A 21,811-nucleotide genomic window follows, 5' to 3' on the forward strand; every position below is an offset into this window, starting at 1 on the left:
CTTCTCAGTTTAGGGTATGGTGCAGACTGTATGAATTCATTTAAAAATCAACTAAATGGTACGTTTCTCGGAAAATTATATGTAATATAATATATATATTTTATATTTATTTAGAAGCTTTGAAATAGTACAGTAAACACTTCGCAACACGGTGTATAAACTACAGAATGTCTTTGATATTTTGTGGGCCTGCAGATTAACAACAATTTCAAGACCCACAGGTGAAAAGAACATGATTCACAATTTCTTTTGTAAAGTTGGAATAGTCTGGGGGACACTTGATCACACAAAAATAATATAAAACAGTCAAGTTTAAAACAGTGATATTGCATTTATAATGCACGTTTCCTTTTTTTAAAATCTGTACGATTGGCTTCTTGTGGCGAATATAAACATCTAAAGGGCTCAGTGACATTTTGGAGAGAGAAAGAGAAAGAAGGAGCTATATAGTGCTGTAAACAGGCACACACTGATCAGAGAGGCAAAATCAGTTGCCTCCTTAAGTTTCTATAGTTCCATACATTTCAACTCATTTCTCAGGCCTGCTGAGAGCAACTAGGTCCTACTATTGGCCATAATGTCTCCAACAGCACAACAATTCTTCAGTTAACACAGAACTGGATGGCCAAGATAATGAAGTTGAAAAGTTGATGCTTTTGTTGGTCGATTTTTGTGCAAATCATGCTGCTTCAGGTAAGTCCTGTAGAATTGACTAGCATATTCTTTTCCGTGCTGTGGAAAAAAAAGAAGAAAAAAATCTTCTTAGATAAGTAAAGACAATATGTTGGCACCTAACTCATAGCTATGCTTCTATGCTAAATAGCATAAGCAATCATAATAAAGATCAGCATTTCAGTTTTAGTAATTATCCTTAAATTATGGTTCATCCAGCAATCATAATTTAAACTTTCCAATTATTGAAGTGAAGTTCAAATAAGTCATCTTCTCCAACTAATTAATAGATATAGCATAATAACAGCCAAATTTTTCAGAACTCAGTCCTGAATTCAATTTGAATATACTCCCAGGTAAATAGTATGCATTCTATTTCTAACTTGGACTACACCCAACTGAGTATACAGCTTTGAGTTTAAATACTGAAAAAAACTTTATATACATTGCCACAATTTCTCCATTAAAAAAAAAAGATAAAGATATACAAATAAGCAGTCTGTCTTAGATAAGAATTATAAACTTCAGACACCAAGTATATTCACTAGAATTGGGAAACAAAGTACCAAAAAAATTGCCCTACTATTTAGAAAAATATATCATTTTTGTTAAAAAAAAAAGTTGGCATCATAAGATATCAGCTTGCTTATTTGAAGTGATTCTCTGAAAATATTAAAATGGTGTTAGTTCAAGGTTCACCATCAAACTAGCAATTGGAAGGATCACTGTTTTCATATTTAATGAGTTGAAATTTCATTGCCAAAGTTTCAATATCTCATGATAACAATGAATTTTCTATTTAAATTCCATTATTATAAAAATAAATAAAAAGAGAGGATTCAGTTCACATTCACAAAACACAATTAGCTGGTTAATAAAATAAAATAAATTCAAAGTATTCTAACATTATAATCCAATTCTAGAAATTACTGTAAGAAGAGAGGATCAAAATTATATGAAAACTATCAGACAGAAGAATATTAGATCTGAAGTAGCTGGATTTTCTTAATGTACTTTTCTTTAAAAAGAATTATTAAACTGCATTTTACAGTTTTAAGAACTATCCCCATGAATGATAGTGATTTTATAATATTCATTAACATTTTTTTACAATATACATTAATAAACAACTAACATGTTGGGAGACAATTTGTATTTCAAGCCCTCTGAGTTACCCAACATATCACAAAACCTACCTTAGAAATGTGTTAATTTCTGGTCTAGTTAATTCCCTCCCACTGTCAAAATATCTTGCCCCTCCTTCTCTGACGTGCCTATTCTCAGAACTAGCATGTGAAGTGTATAGATGGCAAGATTGTGAACCACCCTTTCTACAACATATCTAGAATTGATCTACTACTATAAATATCTACAAGTAAATTGATCTACCTATACAAATATGGCAATTATTCAAATACTGATTAGATTATAAATAGTAGATATAGATATACATAGATAATACATATAGGTATAGATAGATAGATGAATAGCATGACATGCCTCCACTGATGTCCCTCCAAACTCCATCTGAAAAACAATCTTTCTTAATTAAGGTGAAGGTACATCACAGAAATCAGTGGCATTGATACATGGTTATACACCCTTACAAGGAACAAGACCCACTGATTTCAGTACAATTTACTTTTCATCAGTCATGGATGGAATTCTTCCCTCATTTAGTTTCACTTCATTTCCAATGAAATCAGTAGGGCAATATATCTGTGAGTTGTGATGTGATGATTTGTGATTTAAGCTAATAGTTCTGAATTGAATAATAAATATTATTAGACATAATGGTGAGTCTATAATGCGTTTGGAAGGACATTATTAATATATATCAATTAATATCTAAAATGAGAACATATTGACTATAATTTCAAGAATCACGAAACTTGCTCTGGAAACCTATGGTGGTGGCAGTTGTTTTTAATAACTTTTTTAATCTAATAAGGTAGCTGGTTTTTAAATGTGTATGGAATCAAAAGCAAGCCTGTGATACTGTTAGAGCTAGTTATTCAAAGGGAAAAATCTACTGAACAGTCTGATGTAATGTAAAGTAGAGTAAATATTCAGTTTAACAGACTTCAGATGCAACTGACAGAATGTGTACACTGTACACTCCTGTGTGTGCATTAAAATCCCATTCACTATTTTATACATGTATAAACTACGTAAAACCCAATGTGGATTTAATGAAGATTCTCCTTTAACAGACACTCCTTCCTCCCATTAATGTCTTAAATTGAGGTTCACAGTATAGCAAACACAGCAAGTTGATCAATCAACAAAAGCATAGGTGGAGAAAGGATGGCTTCCTTAAAACTAAGGTATTTTTCATCATCTATTGGAACAAAGATTACAAAGTTATTGAGATAAAATTTTCTCATTATTGCAGTTTATGTTACTTTTTTTAAAAAAGGAAGACTTGCTTTCTAGCTGTATTTCTTTCAATATTCTGTTTAAAAAATGACTAGATAGCAGACCTTTTCATTGGTAGCCAGTCTTCCTTCAGTGGTACATTAGGCATCACCCATCCTTGCATTCTGCAAAGCCTAGCAGACCAAAATGTTCTAACATGTCTTTGACCTTAGATGATTATTTGTTATTGCTTTACTATACAATACTGTATTTTGTATTATTATTTTTTGTTGTTTTGTTCATTGCCAGAGTTGGTATGACTGGAGCAGTTTGCAAAAAGTATAAATAAATACTTATTAGTGCTATGCACAACCATTTAAAGGCATTTACAAAGAACCCATCTGAATGCAGTGCTTTCAGTATCAAAGACCTAATCTGGTAAGAGATTTACTGTGGCCTACTGAGGATCTTCCGGTGTTGTCTGAGAATATATGCTTTCTCCCAATGGCAATGCTATTTTTTCATGCACTTGTATATTCATATCACTTGGGAAGGCCCTCAAAATAGTTGTGCTGAGTCTCTGGGAGAACATACCGCTTCAACACTTCCAACATTAGCTACACACAGTCCTACTATTTGTTACAGAATAAACTTTCATGAACTAGATACCACTTTATCAGATGCATCCTAAGTTGGCATGTTTATATGCACACTGTTGCATGTTCTTCATGAATAGCGTAGTTAAATGGAAAAAAATGCACTAAGTGCAGACTGTGACAATTCCATTAAAGCTTCAAGGTAGGTGAAAAGTGACATATTAAGTTTCAATGCCATAGCAGTGTAAAATACCTCTTTACAGAGGCTACTATCAATTAAAAAAAACAATTAAAGTCTCATTAAAGTTATTGCAGAATTATCCAAAGACCTGTCCATACAATCAGTTATGCTAGAATAACAATTTTTGAACTCAGAACAAACTTCTGATATTTGTACATGTTTAATCCCTGTAGCAATAGTTCAGGAATCACACTGAAATGGAGATATCTTCCTTAAGTCTCTGTTCGTATTGCATGTCTCAGAATTAATGTTGTAATGCAAACAAAGCAGCATTATTATTACTAGGAAAGACATTAATACATTCAGTAGATAAAGCAATATATTATGAATAACTCATCTTTTAGATATTATTCAATTACTATATAACTTTTTCTCCTTATGGTCATGGATGTTAAAACAGTATCTTATCCAACTTATCTAATTGCATGTTTCTTTTTAATGGAATCAGTTTCTTGCCAAACAGGGTCTTGATTCAGTGTAAATAATAACAATATGCAGCTGAACTCTGTCCACATAGCTAGGACTATTATTATGCAATCCTGGACATAACTATACAGTATGAGAGAATGCGCCACTGAAATCAATATAGGTTATTTCTCATAGCCACAGTTTGGATAACTCTATTAAATGTTTTGCGAGGTCATTCATAATCCATAATATATAAAGGCCACAAAAATTCCTTAAAGCAAGAATTCATAGTCATCCTTCCTTCAGAGATACATTAGGCATAACCCGTCCTTGCATCCTGCAATGCCTAGTAGACCAAAATGTTCTAATGTGTCTTTGACCTTGGATGATTATTAGTTATCATAATGCAAAATATATGAAGGCCCCAAATATCCTTAAAGCAGGAATTCATAGCCTGATCTAATTTATTATATTAACGTATTTCTTATTAGTGAAATGTATATTTCAGTCATTTGTACTTTGATGTGTTTTCAATTAGCATTCCAAGTCATTTTACTTTTGTATTATACAGTATATTTCAAGTCAGCATTCCAAGATACACAGATGCAGATTAAGCTAAGTCATAAAAACAGAAATTTCGTGGAGGTCCTCATAGAAACTAAATTAATAAATGTTATATCCATGTAAATCAGTTTTCCCAATTTGTAGTCTACAGAACCCATTATATGCCAATCCCAATCCCAAACAAAAATCGAAGCAAAACCCACAATTTGACTCTGGCTCATGATGGGCTTTGCCCCCTTCCTTTCTCTTTCCCTTTCCTTTTCCCTGAGCTTACCCAGTAGCCCCAAAATTAATAAGTATAATTATATCTAAATTTGGCCCTGCAGATATCAATCAATCAATCAATCAATCAATCAAAGCTTATTGTGGTCTTGGACCAGTACAAGGATGATGCTCTGTGAAAGTATACATAATCTATCTTAAAATGATAGCAGCCTAGGATAAAATAAAAATAAAAGTTAAAATTAAATTAAAATTAAAATACATTTATAAAACTATCTAGCTAAACTCTATGGGTGTGATCTAAGGTGCAGCCTATACTAGATGAAAATATAGTTACTAAAATTATGTTAAATGTAAAATGTAAGTTTGGAAAAGGGAAGGGAAAGAGTGATTACTGGCACAGAATTTCTCTAGGCACAATACAATGATCCAGTTAAATTTACTGTAAAAGATTTATAAAGAAATATTATTATAAATAATCTCTAGCTTTTGGGGAGGGAATAATTTGATAACCATATTCTTTGTTAAAACTGAAATAAATGTGAGGTCAAAAGTGACTATTGTTAATATTATATTATCTCTTTTTTTTCCTTAGTAAATGCTTTTGTATTTTATTCATTTGGTGATTTATATGGACTGTAGTATAAAAACTGAATAGTGAAGCTGTATCTACAATCTGAAAAATAAATAAGATCCCACTCAAGACTATGACATATGAAAAATTTATCAATCTCTTTCTAGCTGAGCCAAATTAGATAGATTTAAGTCAACTTAATGGGAGGAAACATGTTTAAATATAAGGAGTTGGGTTTAACCTAATTTACTTCATGTATCTAAATAAAAATATCTCTATAATCACACAGCATCATAAACAAGAACCAATACCTCTGCAGTTCTTGGGGATTGCTGGAGAAGAGAACTGTAGACTTAAGCTTTTAGCCTTTGATTACCAGCTGCAGGCACAAAACATCCATGATCCATCTGTGGTTTTCTATGTGGAAAATATTTTTCAGAATCTTGATTAAACAGTATATGTATGTGTGTGAGTGGTGGGGTGGCTGGGTGTATACACACACACACATGCACACACACATTATCTGTATATTTATCTACTATTTAATTTGTTTGGCCATCAACAGGACTACCTTGAACAGCTAGGACAGATATATGTAAAACTTGTACTTAAAAGACTATTTTTTTCTTTCTATTTCTAAAATTATTCTGTCTTTTTTTTAAAAAAAGCTTATTCTCTGTAACTCATTTAATTCATTTTATATAATATGAAAGATTTTTTTCCTTTCCTCCAAACTCCTAAAAGAATATGATTGGCCTGTACAGTGGGATCAACACTAATCTTACAGTTTTCTGCAAGCATAAAAAAGTGCCAATACAGAAAATCTGTCTCAACCTGTATTATTATCCTTGCTTTACAGTTGGGGAAATAGAGTCAGAGAGGTTATATGTAAAGAATTATTATTCTGTAGTTAAAGGAGAGAATAAGAAGATAATATCTGAACTACTTCTGGTTTTTCCTTTTGGATGGGGGACATGAAAAAGGAAATAAAATAACATAAAAGTCTAAAACTGCAATCCTATACTCACTTACCTGGGAGCAAATCCCACTGAACTCAATGGGGCTCACTTCTGGTAGGAATATATAGGATTGCACATCACACCTCTCTGTCCTTGATTCCCCCATCTATAAAAGGAGAATAATAATGCTTACCTATCTCACAGAGGATCTGCAGTTCTTTAATCACTATTCTTTTATAATCCACTTTGTGATCCACAAATGGCAAGGCCTAGAGAGGTGGAAAGCATTACGGTCAGTATAAGAATTCATGTAAGAATCAGGAATTCTAAGGTCTCTTATGAAGAGCTTTATAATCTTTTCATTATGGGAACAAAATCAAATTAATAGATTTATGTTGATCTTCAGGCCGATGGCTTATTATTTTTTTTAATTGTAATAATTAAAAAAATTAAATAAAATTGACATGTTTATATAACATAAATATCTTATATATGATTTGGTAATAATGTCTAGAGGTGAGAAAGAAAAACAATTAGCACACGGAAAGGGAAAAAAAATCTACCTAATATAGGCTTAAAAACAAAGAAAAACCTGCATTTCTTTCAAGGATAACACAGACAGCTTTTTAAACGAACGAAAAATTCTACAGTAATCTGTCCCAAAATGCTGTTATATTCAAGATAGTTTTTAAGAACATCATATAATGCAACCCTACATTTTTGTTTGAATGCCAATACATGGTACAATATCTAATAAAAGCTTTATTCCCATTAAGATTTAAATGTATTTAGTAAATATGCTTAATACCTACACAAAATGGTAGGAAGAGGTCATCCATCAGTGTGGGGGTGAGATATCAATATGCTGATGATACCAATTAGACATTTCCACCCCACAACACCAAATGAGCGATATGGTCAAAATCCTGACCCACTTCCTAGAGACTATCTTGGCCTCCATAGGGAGAAACATGGCTCGTACTCAACCCAAGAAAGATAGAGTGGCTGTTGATTCAAAAGCTGTCAGCCCTTTGAAGTAGACTAGACTTGAACACCAAAGTTATGAATACTAAAACTACTTTTATTATACGGTTATTGTAAGAGAATCTTGCAACTCTGAATGTGCCTCCCCCGTCCCTGCCTGCATCTTAAAGAGAAATGGGAGATCAAGTCTGAGATGTTTTCTCAAATTACATTCCTGCTTTGGACCCAGATTTCTATTATCTGACCATTGCCTTGGCTGTGGATCTTTCCCCTGTTCCTTAAGGTTATTCTCACAGCCCATTACAAAAATGATCTGCGGTGAGGTGATACCAACTTTGGCTTTTAATGGGGATCTGCTCTATTTGAAAGTGCAGACTCACAGTATGGATCTCTGGACTTATACCCCCTGCTGGACACCATGGCCAGGAAGGTTGTATGAAAACTGTAAACTTTTCTAGAAGAGGAGATGCTGATGACAGTCACTTATGCCCTTATTGCCTTACCTTTGGATGACTGCAATTTGCTGTATGTGGGGCTGCCTTTGAAGTCCATCAGTAAACTTCAGCTGATACAAAAAGGCCACATGTACTTACTATTATACTGTCATATAGGAGTCTGAAGACCTGGTTCTGCCGCCTCGCTTGGGGTGGAGAGGGGAATAGATCTACATGGGGATGGTTGCTATAGACCACTCCTCCCACACTTGGACTGTTTTAGATACTTTACCACCTGGATTCTTCATTTTTACCTTTATTTATATTATTTATTATTGTATTGTTATACTGTGTATTTTATGGTTGTTGTTTTTAATCGATTGTTGTAAACCACCCAGAGTCCCCTGATGTGAGGAGATGGATGGGGACAAATTAGATAGATTAATATAATATAATATAATATAATATAATATAATATAATATAATATAATATAATATAATATAATATAATATAATATAATATAATATAATATAATATAATATAATATAATATAATATAATATAATATAATATAATAATATAATATCACTGCTATGGAGCTTCACTGATTACTCTTTGTTTATGAGTACAGTTCAGGATGCTGGTATTACCTATAAAGTCCCATACAGTTCAAACCTTGGGTATGTTAGAGATATTTATCTCACATAAATTGTTCCCAGAAAACTGGATAAATAGACAGTGCCTGCTGAATGTCTTTTCCTACTCACAAGTATGAGGCCCGTGGAAACAGGCATTCTCTGTGGTGGATCTCTTTTGGAACAGCTTACACCCCACTCAAAGTCAAGAATGACTGTTAGCTGTTAGAGAACTAGTTAAGACCTGTTTTTTCCAGAGGATTTTTGAAGATTAAATAGCTGAAGTTAAATTTGAGCCAAACATGGAAATATTGCTATTGCTGTTGTGTTGTGGTTTATTATATTCCACTGTATTATGACATTATTGTACTGTTAAATACTATTTTAACAGTACAAAACTCTTTGAGTGGGGTGTAAGCTGTTCCAAAGGAGATCCACCACAGAGAATGCCTGTCTCCACGGGCATCATACATTGTCTAGAACCCTTATATTAAAGCAATTTATGAATATAGTAAATAAAAAACACTTTAAAAATGCTGAACTTATACAGTATAAAGAAAAAAGACAGCTTTTTCATTTGTTTCCAATCAAAATATCAGTGTCAATATCATGGCAAATCAGTATCAATGGCTTTTGACATTGTTTCTCTGAAAAGAAAGCACTGAGGATTTTAAAAATCAGTAGCAAGAAACTCCAGAGTCAAATACCACTAGACTTGTACTATCTTTCAGACAACTGTACAACTATGTGCTAAGGATGGGAGTTTTGTCAATGTGAAGTCAAGGAACCTTTTTAGACTCATCTAAGAATATGAAGGAAAAAATAATGGGATAAGCTGATTTCATTAGAAAGAAAATGAAACCTGGTTGAGAGTCTTATAATGAGTTTAGACCATGTAGACAGCTTGTTGACCCCAAATAGCCCAAAGCTGTACTCTGAAACATTTTTGTTACTACACCACTGAAACAAGGCAGCACAACTGTCAAAATCAGTAGCATGGTTTATTTTTATTCTGATGCAGGAAAACTTTTTAAAAAAGTGTAGTGTAAGGCCTAGAAAATATTTAAAAAAAAAAAAAAATCAATTACTTGTATCATCACCACCCCAAATGAAAATCCAAACAAAACTGAGAAATAATGGAAACCAATTCTTGTCATCACCCCTTAATACTTAATAATTAAGTATAGCTTTCAGTTACTATCAAGCATAGCCTTCCCTGAAAATTAGAACTGTATCTTCAGGCCATACTTACAAAATAATGAATAAAATCCTCATTTCATCTATAAGTGTCACCAAATACAGTATATCCCTCTATTTCTAGAGCAAATTGAGAATGTTCAGTATTTTATCTCTGTGAATCTATGCCACACCAAGTGTTCCTCAGGACAATTTACTCCTAAATCACAGTGTGTTTTTACAAACTACTGCTACCCTTCAACATTAAAACAGGTCTTACTGTATCCTTCAGACATTAGTTCCTATCTTGAGTGATCTTTGCAGACTGCTAAATATTACTGCCATTCTGTGGTTCGTTAATTGGCTGTCCCAGTGAAACTTTCTTAGTTTTCTTAAGAGAGGAACAGTAAGAGGGAATGTTAAGTAAACAAATGTAAATATGATTGTTCATAATGTGTATATGTCACTAAGATGAAACTGTTAAGTTTCCATCCAAGTAAAAACCGTAATAGCATTCTTTATCTGATTTGATAACTGCTATATCCATTATAGTTTCTTTTCTTTTCTAGACCCCCCCCCCTAGCTACCAACAAGTCCATTAGGAGGAAAAAAAGAAAGAGCCTAAGGAGGTTTTCAAAACAACTATCTCCAACATCTTGGGAGACTGAGAGAGAGATTCCTGTATGTCTTACAAAGTGACAAAGGAAAAAAAGGTATAATTTTTATCTGTAAGGTATGCCATAAGAAAAAAGGTTGTATATATAGAAGACACATACGCTAGGTGAAAATTGCAATTTTCTGACAAAGTTCAAGGATCTGCTCTTATCTTGAGCAGCACGTTTCCAAGATTTTATTTTATTTTTTAATGTCTGCATGGCAAATAAGTTATCAGGTATGGCATACAGCAGTTTGAATAAGCATTTCTCTCTCTCTCTCTCTCTCCCTCCCCCCACCCCTCCCTCCCTCTCTCATACACATTCACCTCCCATCCCCAAATTATTGTGTGTTGAATCAAAATTGCATCTTTCCTTTTGTGGTACTACTTGTCTTTGGGAACATATATTGTATGTTGCATGCATGACTGTAAGTAAAATCTTTCTTCTTCTAAGGGATGAATAAGGTGGGAAAATTCTTTTTTGAGGGGAGGATATTGGATATTACTTCAGTTCAGTTTACATGTATGACAATGTTTCCTTAGAACAGTAGCATTTTTTTTTAAATTTTGATACACAACGAGCATTATTCCCACAGCATTATTGCAGGAAGGAAGCAGAAGGGAAGGAGAAAAAAATTCCAAAACTAAAGAATTTATCTCCAGCCTATTCCAAAGTAAAGACTTTACCTACTTCTTCATCCCCTGTTATAAACAGTATTTTCTGTTTCACTCTTTCTTTACAAAATTGTCCTTTAAAAAAAAAAAAAAAGATTGGGCTGAAAGTTTTGGCACATTTTAAAAATGAACAGAAAATGAACAATGTACTGAATGATGCAGAAACCAAGGAAGAACCTTGTAAAGCTGAGGGGGATTGCCCGATGGCATGCATTATAGATGGTTAGTCATCAAAACCACATGGTAATTAGAGTGCCATATTAGAGCTGGAGAATCTCAAATTGAAATATGCACTAGGTGACCTGGGATCAACTGTTCATTCTCAGCCCAACTCCCTGTTTTAGAAGCTGTTGTGAACATTAACTCCACCCCCTCCACTTTCTGCAAAGTGTTTCTAATGTATAGAAATCTCCCTCTTCAGAAAGTGATCCTCTATTTCACAAGCAATTTAGAAAGGGAATAGATTGGGCAGAGCTAATATACCCCTGCTCACTGTTCCTTTAAGTGTCTACATAGCTGAATATACCTTAGCTGGTTTTTAAAGCAATGCTGTACAGTCCTGTGCTTCTGTTTCCAGCCACTTTTCATTTCACTTGAATATACCTTATCAGTGCCAGTGGAATTAATAACTGAACAGAATATCTGGGTTAAAAGTAACATTTCTAAACTATCACATGCTTCTCTCCCAACAAAACATCCTTCTCTTCTGCACTGGGCCACCTATCCCAATAAATTACATCACCAGGTATATAGAATTATCTCTGCATCTGCCACAAAACTTTTTATGTTATCAATCAATTGTGTCCCCCACAATATACTGCTTTACTTTTAAATCCATGCAATATATACTGCAGCAAAAAAAAAAAAAAAAAATATTCAGCAGGTAAATCATTATGTAATGAGATAAAATGGGAAAGGGCTCAAGAACATCTCTATTGACAACTTTAGGGATGAGGACAGGTTGTAGACAGAAAAGTAGAAAAATGGCCTCATGGAATGGTTCAGAGTGAACTTGCATTTTAAGGAGTATAAGAATGCTAATGCCTTTATCCTGTACTATATTAGTAACATGGTATTTCATGGCTCTGTATATTTCCAAGACAGTAAAATATTTTCATATTTCAATCATTCATAGACTGATAAACCTCTATACAGTAGATAAATAGTTCATTACTTAGACAAATGGCTACAGATTAGCAATCAAGCACATGCATTGTATATGGAAGATCCCAGCAGATTCACATTTCTAAACAGGGTTGAGAAAGAATCCGGTCTGAAATATTGGACAACCATGCTAATGGAAAGTAGTTCCTAAGCCTGAACCTTAAGAAAATTGGGAATGACAGAAGGTATGATTGTTTTTGTATATAGGATAATGATTTGACTGTTTTTGTGCTAGGCAATGATCTGTAATGAAAATATTTTCGTTTCTGTAACTATGATGCTTCATAAGTTTAACTGCAACACAAAATGAACACGGTGATATTCAAAAAGGACACTTTAATTCCTAGAAAAAAACCACATCAACTCTCTTAAAAAATACAACTATTACATCCTTAATTTTGTTCACTGTCAAGATCTTTTACTTAAAGGCACATTTGAAGGGAAGTATACACTGTTACAAAGACCATATTTTAAAACATACTCCATAATTTCAATTAAAAAATATCTGAGTTTCAATTTTGCTTTTAAACTTAATTTGTTTTCCTAAACAGGCTATTATTCTTTGTTTTATATGTTCTTATGTAATTGCTATATTGTTTCTAAAATTATTGCTTATATTGCTTATATAATTTTATTATATACACACTGGTATATAACACAGACATTTTATGTCTATGTGGTATGGATTTTTATTGTAAATTACACTGTTTGCTTTTGGGGATATTTTAGATCTAAGGTGGGGGAAATGAAAGAAACGATATGCAATGAAGTTAACTGAATATAAATGTGAATATAAAAATTGCTTTTATCATACATTTTTAGTATGCTTTATCACTTTTATGTTGTTATCCAGCTTTTAGTTATTTCCTTCTTAGATTAATCCCATGTGTTCTACAAAGCTTAAAGTACTAAACATATTACTTCTCTTCCAAATTTTCTCTACAATCACAATCCTGTGAGGTATGTTGGGCTGAGAGTGTGCTGGACCAAAGTGAACTGCTGAGTTTCTAGAGTTGAGAGTGAACTTGATCCTGGGTATCTCCATCCCTAGTACAAACCTGAACCACAGCACAACATCCCAAACAAGTTATTTTTGTTCAATTACTTACAGCTACTGAAAAACATCTGAAATGTTCATAATACTGTATGTAAAAGTAACATGATACTAATATGTTCACTACACTCCATAATTTAGGAAAACAAAACATTTCTGAATTATTTGGATCCAGACATTTACGATCATGATCATATGCACACAAACACACACACACACAAACCCCTAGAATTTGGAAATATCCAATTAAACTGAATTTGTTTGTATGTACTCACATCCATGAAGGCTTGAAATATTGCAGCTGACTTCAGCTTGGAATACAGAAACAATCAGATGTTCTTCCTAATTACCATACACAACTGAGTTTTATTATTTGGAGACATTGTAACTGCTAATGCCATGTTAATAACTGTCAGTAATATTATGCTTAGTGTTAGCTTTGGCCCATTATATCTAAATTCATTTCCATGTAAGCTGCTTTGAACCAAATCATTTACTTTTGTTTGTGTAAAGAAAATGCATTGCTTCCTCTTCCTATAGCTTATTTATTCATACACACATACACAGACCACCCATTATGGCTCAGGTGAGAACATGCTATCCTGGAAAAATGTCCAAAATGTTATCCCTGGTACCATCACAGGGGAGTGGTAGTGGGGGAATACACTCCCCTCCTCCACCATCTGAGGATCAGAGCTGGTCTTGGAGTGGCATGCTAGGGGATGCATGTCAAAGAGCAGGCTGAAACCAGGATTTTTTTTTTAAAAAAAAAGGTGTTAGCTGATTTTATTTAAATATAATAAAATGAATAAAATAAATATGTACTGTTTGGATAAGAATACAATTTGGCAATAACTTTTGTAAATATCTTGAAGAGGGACTTAATTACATATGGTCATCACACTTCAAATTGCACACTTCTAATGTATTGCCAGGAAATACTCCTGGTTGAGACCTCAGGCAGCCATTACAGGAAAACACTGACAATATAGTGCTTCACAGACCAATGGGTAATACTTCATGTTACAAATATAAGGACCTGAAGGTTTTAAATAACTATTGCTTAGTCTCCAAACTTCCCTTTTTCAGAAAGGTTGTTAACATGGTGGTGGTGGATCAACCATGGACCACCTTAGATAACATGGATTATCTGGACCCTTTTCAGGCTCAGCATCAATTGCTCTCATTGAAGACCTCAGTCTGTATCCCGATAAGTGGTCCTCTCAGATCTTTCAGTAGCTTTTGATACCAACAACCATGGTATCTTACTGGATTGCCTTACATTATTGAAGGTTGAATGCACTACCTTGTAGTAGTTATGCTCCTTCCTCACTGGGAAGGTTTAGTCAACTGGAATGGGGGAGGAGAAATCAGCTCAGTGGCCCCTACTTTGTAGAGTTTCACAGGGATCAGTCTTCTTTCTCCTCATCTTTAACATCTGTATGAAGCTGCTGGATGAGATCATCTGATAATTTGGGGTGTAATATCATCAGTATGCTGATGACACTCAACTTTATATCACTGTCCTGAGCTGTAGGGGAAAAGCTGTTGATGTCCATTCTTGGAGCTTAGAGGCTCTCAGAATCTGGATGGGACAGAACAGGATGAAGTTTAACCTGAATAAGATAGAAATAGCTTGTTCATTGAAGTTTTCCATCAGTACCAGTGTTATATTTGGACAGGTAGGCACTACCCTGAAACAGCAGGTTTGTGATTTTGGGATTCTTTTAACATGTGGCTCTTTCTAGTGTAACAGGTGAAATCTGTCACTAGAAAGGCCTTTTCTTCAGTTCTGCACCCACTGTGGCCTTACCCGGCACAGAAGGATCTCACCACAGTAACTCAGACCCTTATGACTCAGACTCCTGCAACGCTTTATGCAGAGCTACCTTTAAAAACCATTTGTAAGCTACAGTTATTCCAGAATGCAATTGTCCATGCGCTCATTGACACCTACCATTAGAAGCATATTATATTTTGCTAAGGCCCTGCACCGGCTACCAGTTAGCTTCCAGGTACAATTTAAAGTGTTGTATTTTACTTACAAAACTGTTTATGGCTTAGCACTTGGTCATCTTAAAAGGTCAGACCAATACTGGTTGGAGCAACTGATGAAGAAATCAGATTGCATTTAGAAATATGCTGAAAACGTTCTGGAGGGCATTATAATTACACTGGGGTGTCTCTGCTTTAATTTTTTTAGTTGTTTTATTCTTGTTATATTGGTATGATATTATGCTGATTTTATTCCTACTATGGATGTTCTAAACTTTTTTTCTATATTACGTTAAGTGCCAAGAGTTGATTGTAGTGGGATATAAATGTAATAAACAAACAAACAAATAAGATAGGAATACAGGTAGTCCTCACTTAGTGACCACAATTGAAACTGGCAACTCCAAGGAAGCACTGTGGTTACTAGGCATAAAATCACATGACGGGAATGGGCTTATGACCTCACTAAGCAAAGCATCGTGTAACCACACCTTAGGAATTTACTTCCACCTATTCTCTAACTCTGCTTGTCACAAGCCAGTTGCAAAGCACACAAATGGCAATCACATGACTGCAGGACGCTGCAACCATCCCTGTGACCATCGTAAATGTGTGCTGGTGAAGAACTTGAATGGTGATCATGTGACTGTGGGACACTGTGACAGTTGTAAATGCGAGGCTTGGTTGCAAAGCTTTTTTTGCACCATCATAACTTCAAATGGTAGCTAAATGATGCAGTCAGTAAGCAAGGAGTACCTGTATAGGAATCTCATTATTCCCTATTATCACCTAGGGTCAGTGTACAAAACAAATCCTTGTTCTTACACCATTGTGACAGCACAACTTCCAGCATAGCTAAGAATAAGGCATCTACTTACTTGTCAAAGCAATTCTTAAATTTTGTGAAACGAGGTTCCAATTATGGAGAAGCAGAAGGCTTCCTCCTACAAGACAAGTCTAAATTTGATCCAGTTTCTGAATACAAAGGAGCTGATGCTTGTTCATTCTAGATTTTGCAATATAAGAAACTCACACCTCTAAATTAAGAAGACAATGTTCACCCAAGCATGTACATTTATTTAAACATTTTCAAAATTAAATGAGGGCTGTGAGGCCATATACCTAGGCAATAAATAAAATAATGGCTATAATAATTGCTCTGTTTTCACCTTTTGTGACAAACAAAATAATTAAATCTCATTTTACTCTATTGATGATTTTGTTCCTACTTTGAGGCTGTGTAAAAAATAAGCATATCTAAAGGTTGTCTTGCCCACAGCAGGAATAAAAAAGCAACAAGCAATCAGCCTTTCATGGCGTTGCATGTAAGTGAATGTTGTTATATAACTATCTAAATAAATTCAAATGTTTTTGGTGACACTGACTCCAAGGCAACTACAGACAAAAGTGCACTTACGGATATAGCAGTAAGCATTCTCTGTTTTCTATCCATTCAGCATGACTCTGACACTGAAACTGTCACCATTACCATTAAAAGGGAACAGATGGCTCATCTAAATGCAAACAGGTCACTTTCTCTATCAAAGCATATTTGTGGATAGTGGACCAACAATCAAGGAAATTTGCTTCAGAGGTTTATGAACCAAATATCATAGACACACATACATGCTGCTTCATTAGTTTTAGCACCAAACAGAAATTATGTGTCAGACAACCCTAACTTGTCATTTTCAAAAGATCAATGTAAAATACACAGGCAATGGTTTTCTTTGTGTCAATATTTTCAAATTCTTGAGCTGCAATTCTATGTATTCTAGTTTAAGAGTACATCTAAAGACACACACTGAACAACTAATCAGTAAACTTGCATAGGATTGAAATGTCCATACAGTTTGTGTTTAACAAGTAAGACAAAACTACCTTTGGCTGTTCTAAGCTATATCTAATTTTTGAATATTAGTGTCTTCATATTCTAAAAGCAAGTAAAGCCTAGGTGTATTTAGAACCTAGAAAAAGACAAAATTGATTTATTATGTATTGTATTACATAATACAAGGCAGTGTATTGGAAAGAGCTATTTAATTTTTATTCTGCCTTTATTATTTTTATAAATAACTCAAGGGGGCGAACATACTTAATGCTCCTTCCTCCTCCTATTTTCCCCACAACAACAACTCTGTGAGGTGAGTTGGCCTGAGAAAGAGTGACTGGCCCAAAGTCACCTAGCCATCTTTCATGCCTAAGGCAGGACTAGAACTCACAGACTCCTGGTTTCTAGCCCAGCACCTTAACCACTAGACCAGACTGGCTCTGGTTTTATTTAGGACACTGAATCAACCGACTGCTCAATGCATGAATCCAAATTAAAATTAAAAGTTCTCTGGCCAGTCATTCCTTGAATGTATCTAATAAAAGGGAGCTCATCACCTCCTTTGGGAATTGGTTCCAATATTTCACTGTTTTTACTTGTTGTTATATTAGAAAGTCAACAGTTCTAATATGCAACATTTCCTAATCTTCCTTCTTGTCATTAATTATCATTATTCCATGTAATGGACATCTATAGGGAGAAGAGGGGTGGGATCAGACAGATGAAAGCAGCACTGCAGCATTCCTATGTCTGTCACAACATTGCACACATGTTCAAAAGGGACAGAACTTGTAGAACAATCCCACATCACTGTTTTTAGCATTTTGATGAGATTATGTAGATGGCACTGCCCATGTCCTTGCACTCTCACAGAAGATCATGCCATTCTTCCATGACATCCCTTCAAGTACCTGAAAATGACTATCACAACCCTTCCGCTATCATATTTTTCATGGCTAAAAATATTTATTCCCTCAGTCTGTTCTCCAAATAGTTTTCTATCCCCTGTTCATTCTTGCTGCCCTTATTTGTACCTGTCACAGATTCTCTGAATCTTCCTTAGATTGGTGCCAGGAATAAGCATTCAATGTGTCAACACATCATTGCATAATACAGTGGAAAAATTTATTCAATTCACTTAGCAACTGTACTTCTACTGATGCAATATAAAACTGTATTTGCCTTTTTAGCAGCCTTATCACACTGCTAGCTAATATTCAGTTTGTGAACATCTAAAGTTCCAAGACTCTTTTTCACACATAAATTTGTCAGACTTGTCTCTTATCCTCTACTTGTTGACTTTTTTTTTTTCTTAAACAAATAACAGGGATACAAAGTATGTTGGCTTCAAAAACAAAGAAGTGCTTTGGAGCACATAGGGGTGCTAACATAGCACCAGTATGCAAGTCTTCAAATAAGCTGCATCTTTTTGTGAGATCACAGCACATCTCTCTGCAGCTGCATATGCAATCCTGGAAAAGATGCAACTGCTATACAGAGTTTCAGAAAGGTGCTATGTGAAAAGCATGCCTGCCTGCTTCAGAGTATTATTTTGTATTTGAATCTGAGGCAATCACAGCCTTAGTGAGTCTCCTATTTATCTCTATTAATATATATGTATTCTTTCAGATTATTTTGAATTCTTATTCTATCTTCTGGGGTATCCAGCTCTTTTTTTAATATCCACAAACTTAATAAGCATCTCCTCCAGCTGTTTATTCAAGTAATTCATTAAAATGTTTACCAGCAAAGAATTGAAACCTGTGGAACTACACTTGACAATTCACTTGAACTTTAGAGACAGGAAATGTTAAAGATATATTTCATCAGTTCAATATGCACAGTCTCAACTGCTTATTAATACTTATCCAGATTAGAAGCTACTCCTTTCTTTCAGAGTGCTAAGCCATTACTAGGCTTCTTCTCCAACTGTTGATATTCATATGTGAACTGCTTTTTAAGCATACTGTATCCTGATACTTATTCAGGAGTTCACTATCTAAAAGCAGAACTGTAATTTTAAAACAACAATAACTATTCATTCATAAGAGATCTTTCTAAAAGAGCAGTGTGACTTAAATTAACTAACACAAGCACTTTGTTTTCTTAGTCATCCAGTATCAGACCACTCGGAAATACCTAACACTTTGTCAATTACAGCACACATCACTCTATGTAAGTAGTAGGAAGGAAATTAGATTACCCAAGTTGGTGCTCTCAATTTTCATTATAATCAGCATATGTTGGGAGATTGGAAGGGCCTTTCAGACCCTTTCCCATGTTCTACCTTGGATGTCTTCTTTAAGAATTTTCTGAGGTCAAGATTTTGAACTGACAGAGAGAGAACCAAGTAAGGCTATGATTCTGAGATGCTGTCCCACCACTGAATTCTACACTGCCTCCACTACAGCCTCCCAACCTGTCCATCTTTTCCAAACCTACCTCATATTGTCTCAGTTGCTGGTCTAATTTCTAAATCCATATTTATTTATAACTTTTATCATTTTTGGATTTTCTGTTACTACTGAATCACTGGATCAGAAAACTGCATCCCAAATTAGTCAAGGACACATAACTGTTTTCCACTGTTTTAGCAGCAATATAGTAGGAAGGGTGGTTAGATCCACTTAAACCTTGGGAAAAATAGCCTTCACAATTATTACAGTTCTTACATTTATTGCCAATAAGATCACTTAAATTATTTACTTTCCTTCTGTATGTACCCCATCACCTGTTAGACTGAAAAGCATGATGGTAAGGCAGGCTATAGGTAAGACAGGCTGAAAATGGAGAAAAAAATGAACACCAATGAAGCAGTTTGGGAAAAAAAATGAAGAGAAGGATTTAAATCATAAACTTGCATTGAAAGGCCAATGTATTTGTGTGTGTGTGTGTGTGTGTGTGTGTGTATAAGCATCCATTGATAGACAGATGTGTATTTTTTATATATGAGTGATTTGCTTGATAGCCCATTCCTCTCCCAAGTCATGGGTATTAATTTTCTTTTAACTGAGAACTACCATTGATGCCAAAAAGAGGTCAGATTTGAGCTGATTACTCCCTATAGCTGCATTATTGTTCCATGGGATCCTCTAATACTCAAGATCAGTACACAACTATTTCCAAGTCATTTGATGGCATATTCACAGCTTTATCCACTAAACACTGTTTCTGTAATAATCAACATTCTTGTAAATAAGTTTGTTTGTTTAAAAAAGATCACATCTACATTTTAAGACAACCTGACTGTAATTGTAGAACAGCAATTCTTAGAAATTTAAGTAATAGAGGGCTTTACAGATTTAATGCAGTTATAACTATTCTTGCTTATTAAAAGCTAGCACCTCCATGAAAGAACACCTTAGTTTTCTACATGAATCCTATTGTAAAGAGGATTTTTTTTTTCCTTTTTAATGTGAGGGAAACATTAAACCCTGCAATATTCTATGCATTTTTAAAGTGCTACCGATGCAGGAGATTATACAGTACCATGCTTCTCTCAGTGTGAACAATGTGTGATCCTTTTAAGGTGTGAACATACAAAATAAAAGAAAAAACTGCATTCTAGCCACGTGACTACTCTGTTAATTGAAGCTTCATTTAAAGTCTATTTTGCGATCACGTATTGTAGCAGATTATTAGATACTATGCTTTTTTCAATGCGATTTATTCCTCCTCATTGTCCACAATTCCCCATATTTATTGGCTTTAGTCTTTTGTTTAGCATTCAAGAGCAAAGCAATTATGTCTTGATTTGAAGTGCTATCTTACCACATTTCAGTCCATCCTTCCAATTTATCAAGATTATAGAGTACTTAATTGCATTTGGCAAAAAGATCTGCAATCCTTTCCAAGCTTGTATTGTTTAAATACTGTATGTGATTAGCATACTGTTCACAGCAAAGTCTAAGTCACTGATGAGTCATGTTATATCATAAATAGGCCACTTGTTATCCTCTTCATCACTAACACCAGGATCTCAACAACAATTAACTTGTTTTGTTATCAAAATGTTTCATTTTGGGCTTTTGATATATGTATCTATAAAAAGAGACTGACATAATAGCTTATATTTTGAACTGGAGACACCTACAATTCTACAGAACTGTAGAAAATATGTCCTTAGCTTAAAAACAAGGAATAACCCAAACAGAACAAATACTTGTTCACTTAAAAAACTTGCCAGGCTAAAAAAAAGTGTTTAAAAGATTTTGCACTCTGTTCCCCTATGTTCATTCACAATTTCTGTGAAGATATATAGGCCTCACTGCTATATAACTTATTGCAGTAAGATGCAATAACATGTTCTTAGTATGAATACGTTTTGAATAAACCTAACATAAAACTTACTTTATCTCTTTTTAAAAAAAAAATGCTCCTGGAAAGGGTCTTCCCTCCCAGTTAGCTACAAAATATATTAATCACTTGTAAGATTTATCCATATATTGTTTATTCTCAAACATAAAATCTCAGTGGCTACTTAGATTAACATGTCACACATTTCTATATGTGTGCCACCAAATGCAGAATTTTTTAAAGTCACATGTTATTGTTTGTTTGTTTGTTTATTTTTCAAATTTCTATCACTGCCCATCTCTCCCAAAAAGGGGATTC

The 21,811-nt window shown here is 34.3% G+C and overlaps 1 protein-coding gene across 1 annotated transcript in view; it reads right to left on the reverse strand.

The window, feature by feature from the left end:
* Positions 1-6,787: 6,787 nt before the first annotated feature.
* Positions 6,788-21,811, reverse strand: part of PCDH10 (protocadherin 10) — a 41,456-nt gene continuing 26,432 nt past the window's right edge. The window contains exon 5 of the mRNA XM_063310422.1: positions 6,788-6,863. Coding sequence (XP_063166492.1) covers positions 6,829-6,863 — 35 coding nt within the window. The 3' untranslated portion in view covers positions 6,788-6,828. The remainder of the gene's footprint in view (positions 6,864-21,811) is intronic.

Source organism: Candoia aspera, chromosome 8 (assembly GCF_035149785.1).
Source record: "Candoia aspera isolate rCanAsp1 chromosome 8, rCanAsp1.hap2, whole genome shotgun sequence".
Taxonomy (NCBI): domain Eukaryota; kingdom Metazoa; phylum Chordata; class Lepidosauria; order Squamata; family Boidae; genus Candoia; species Candoia aspera.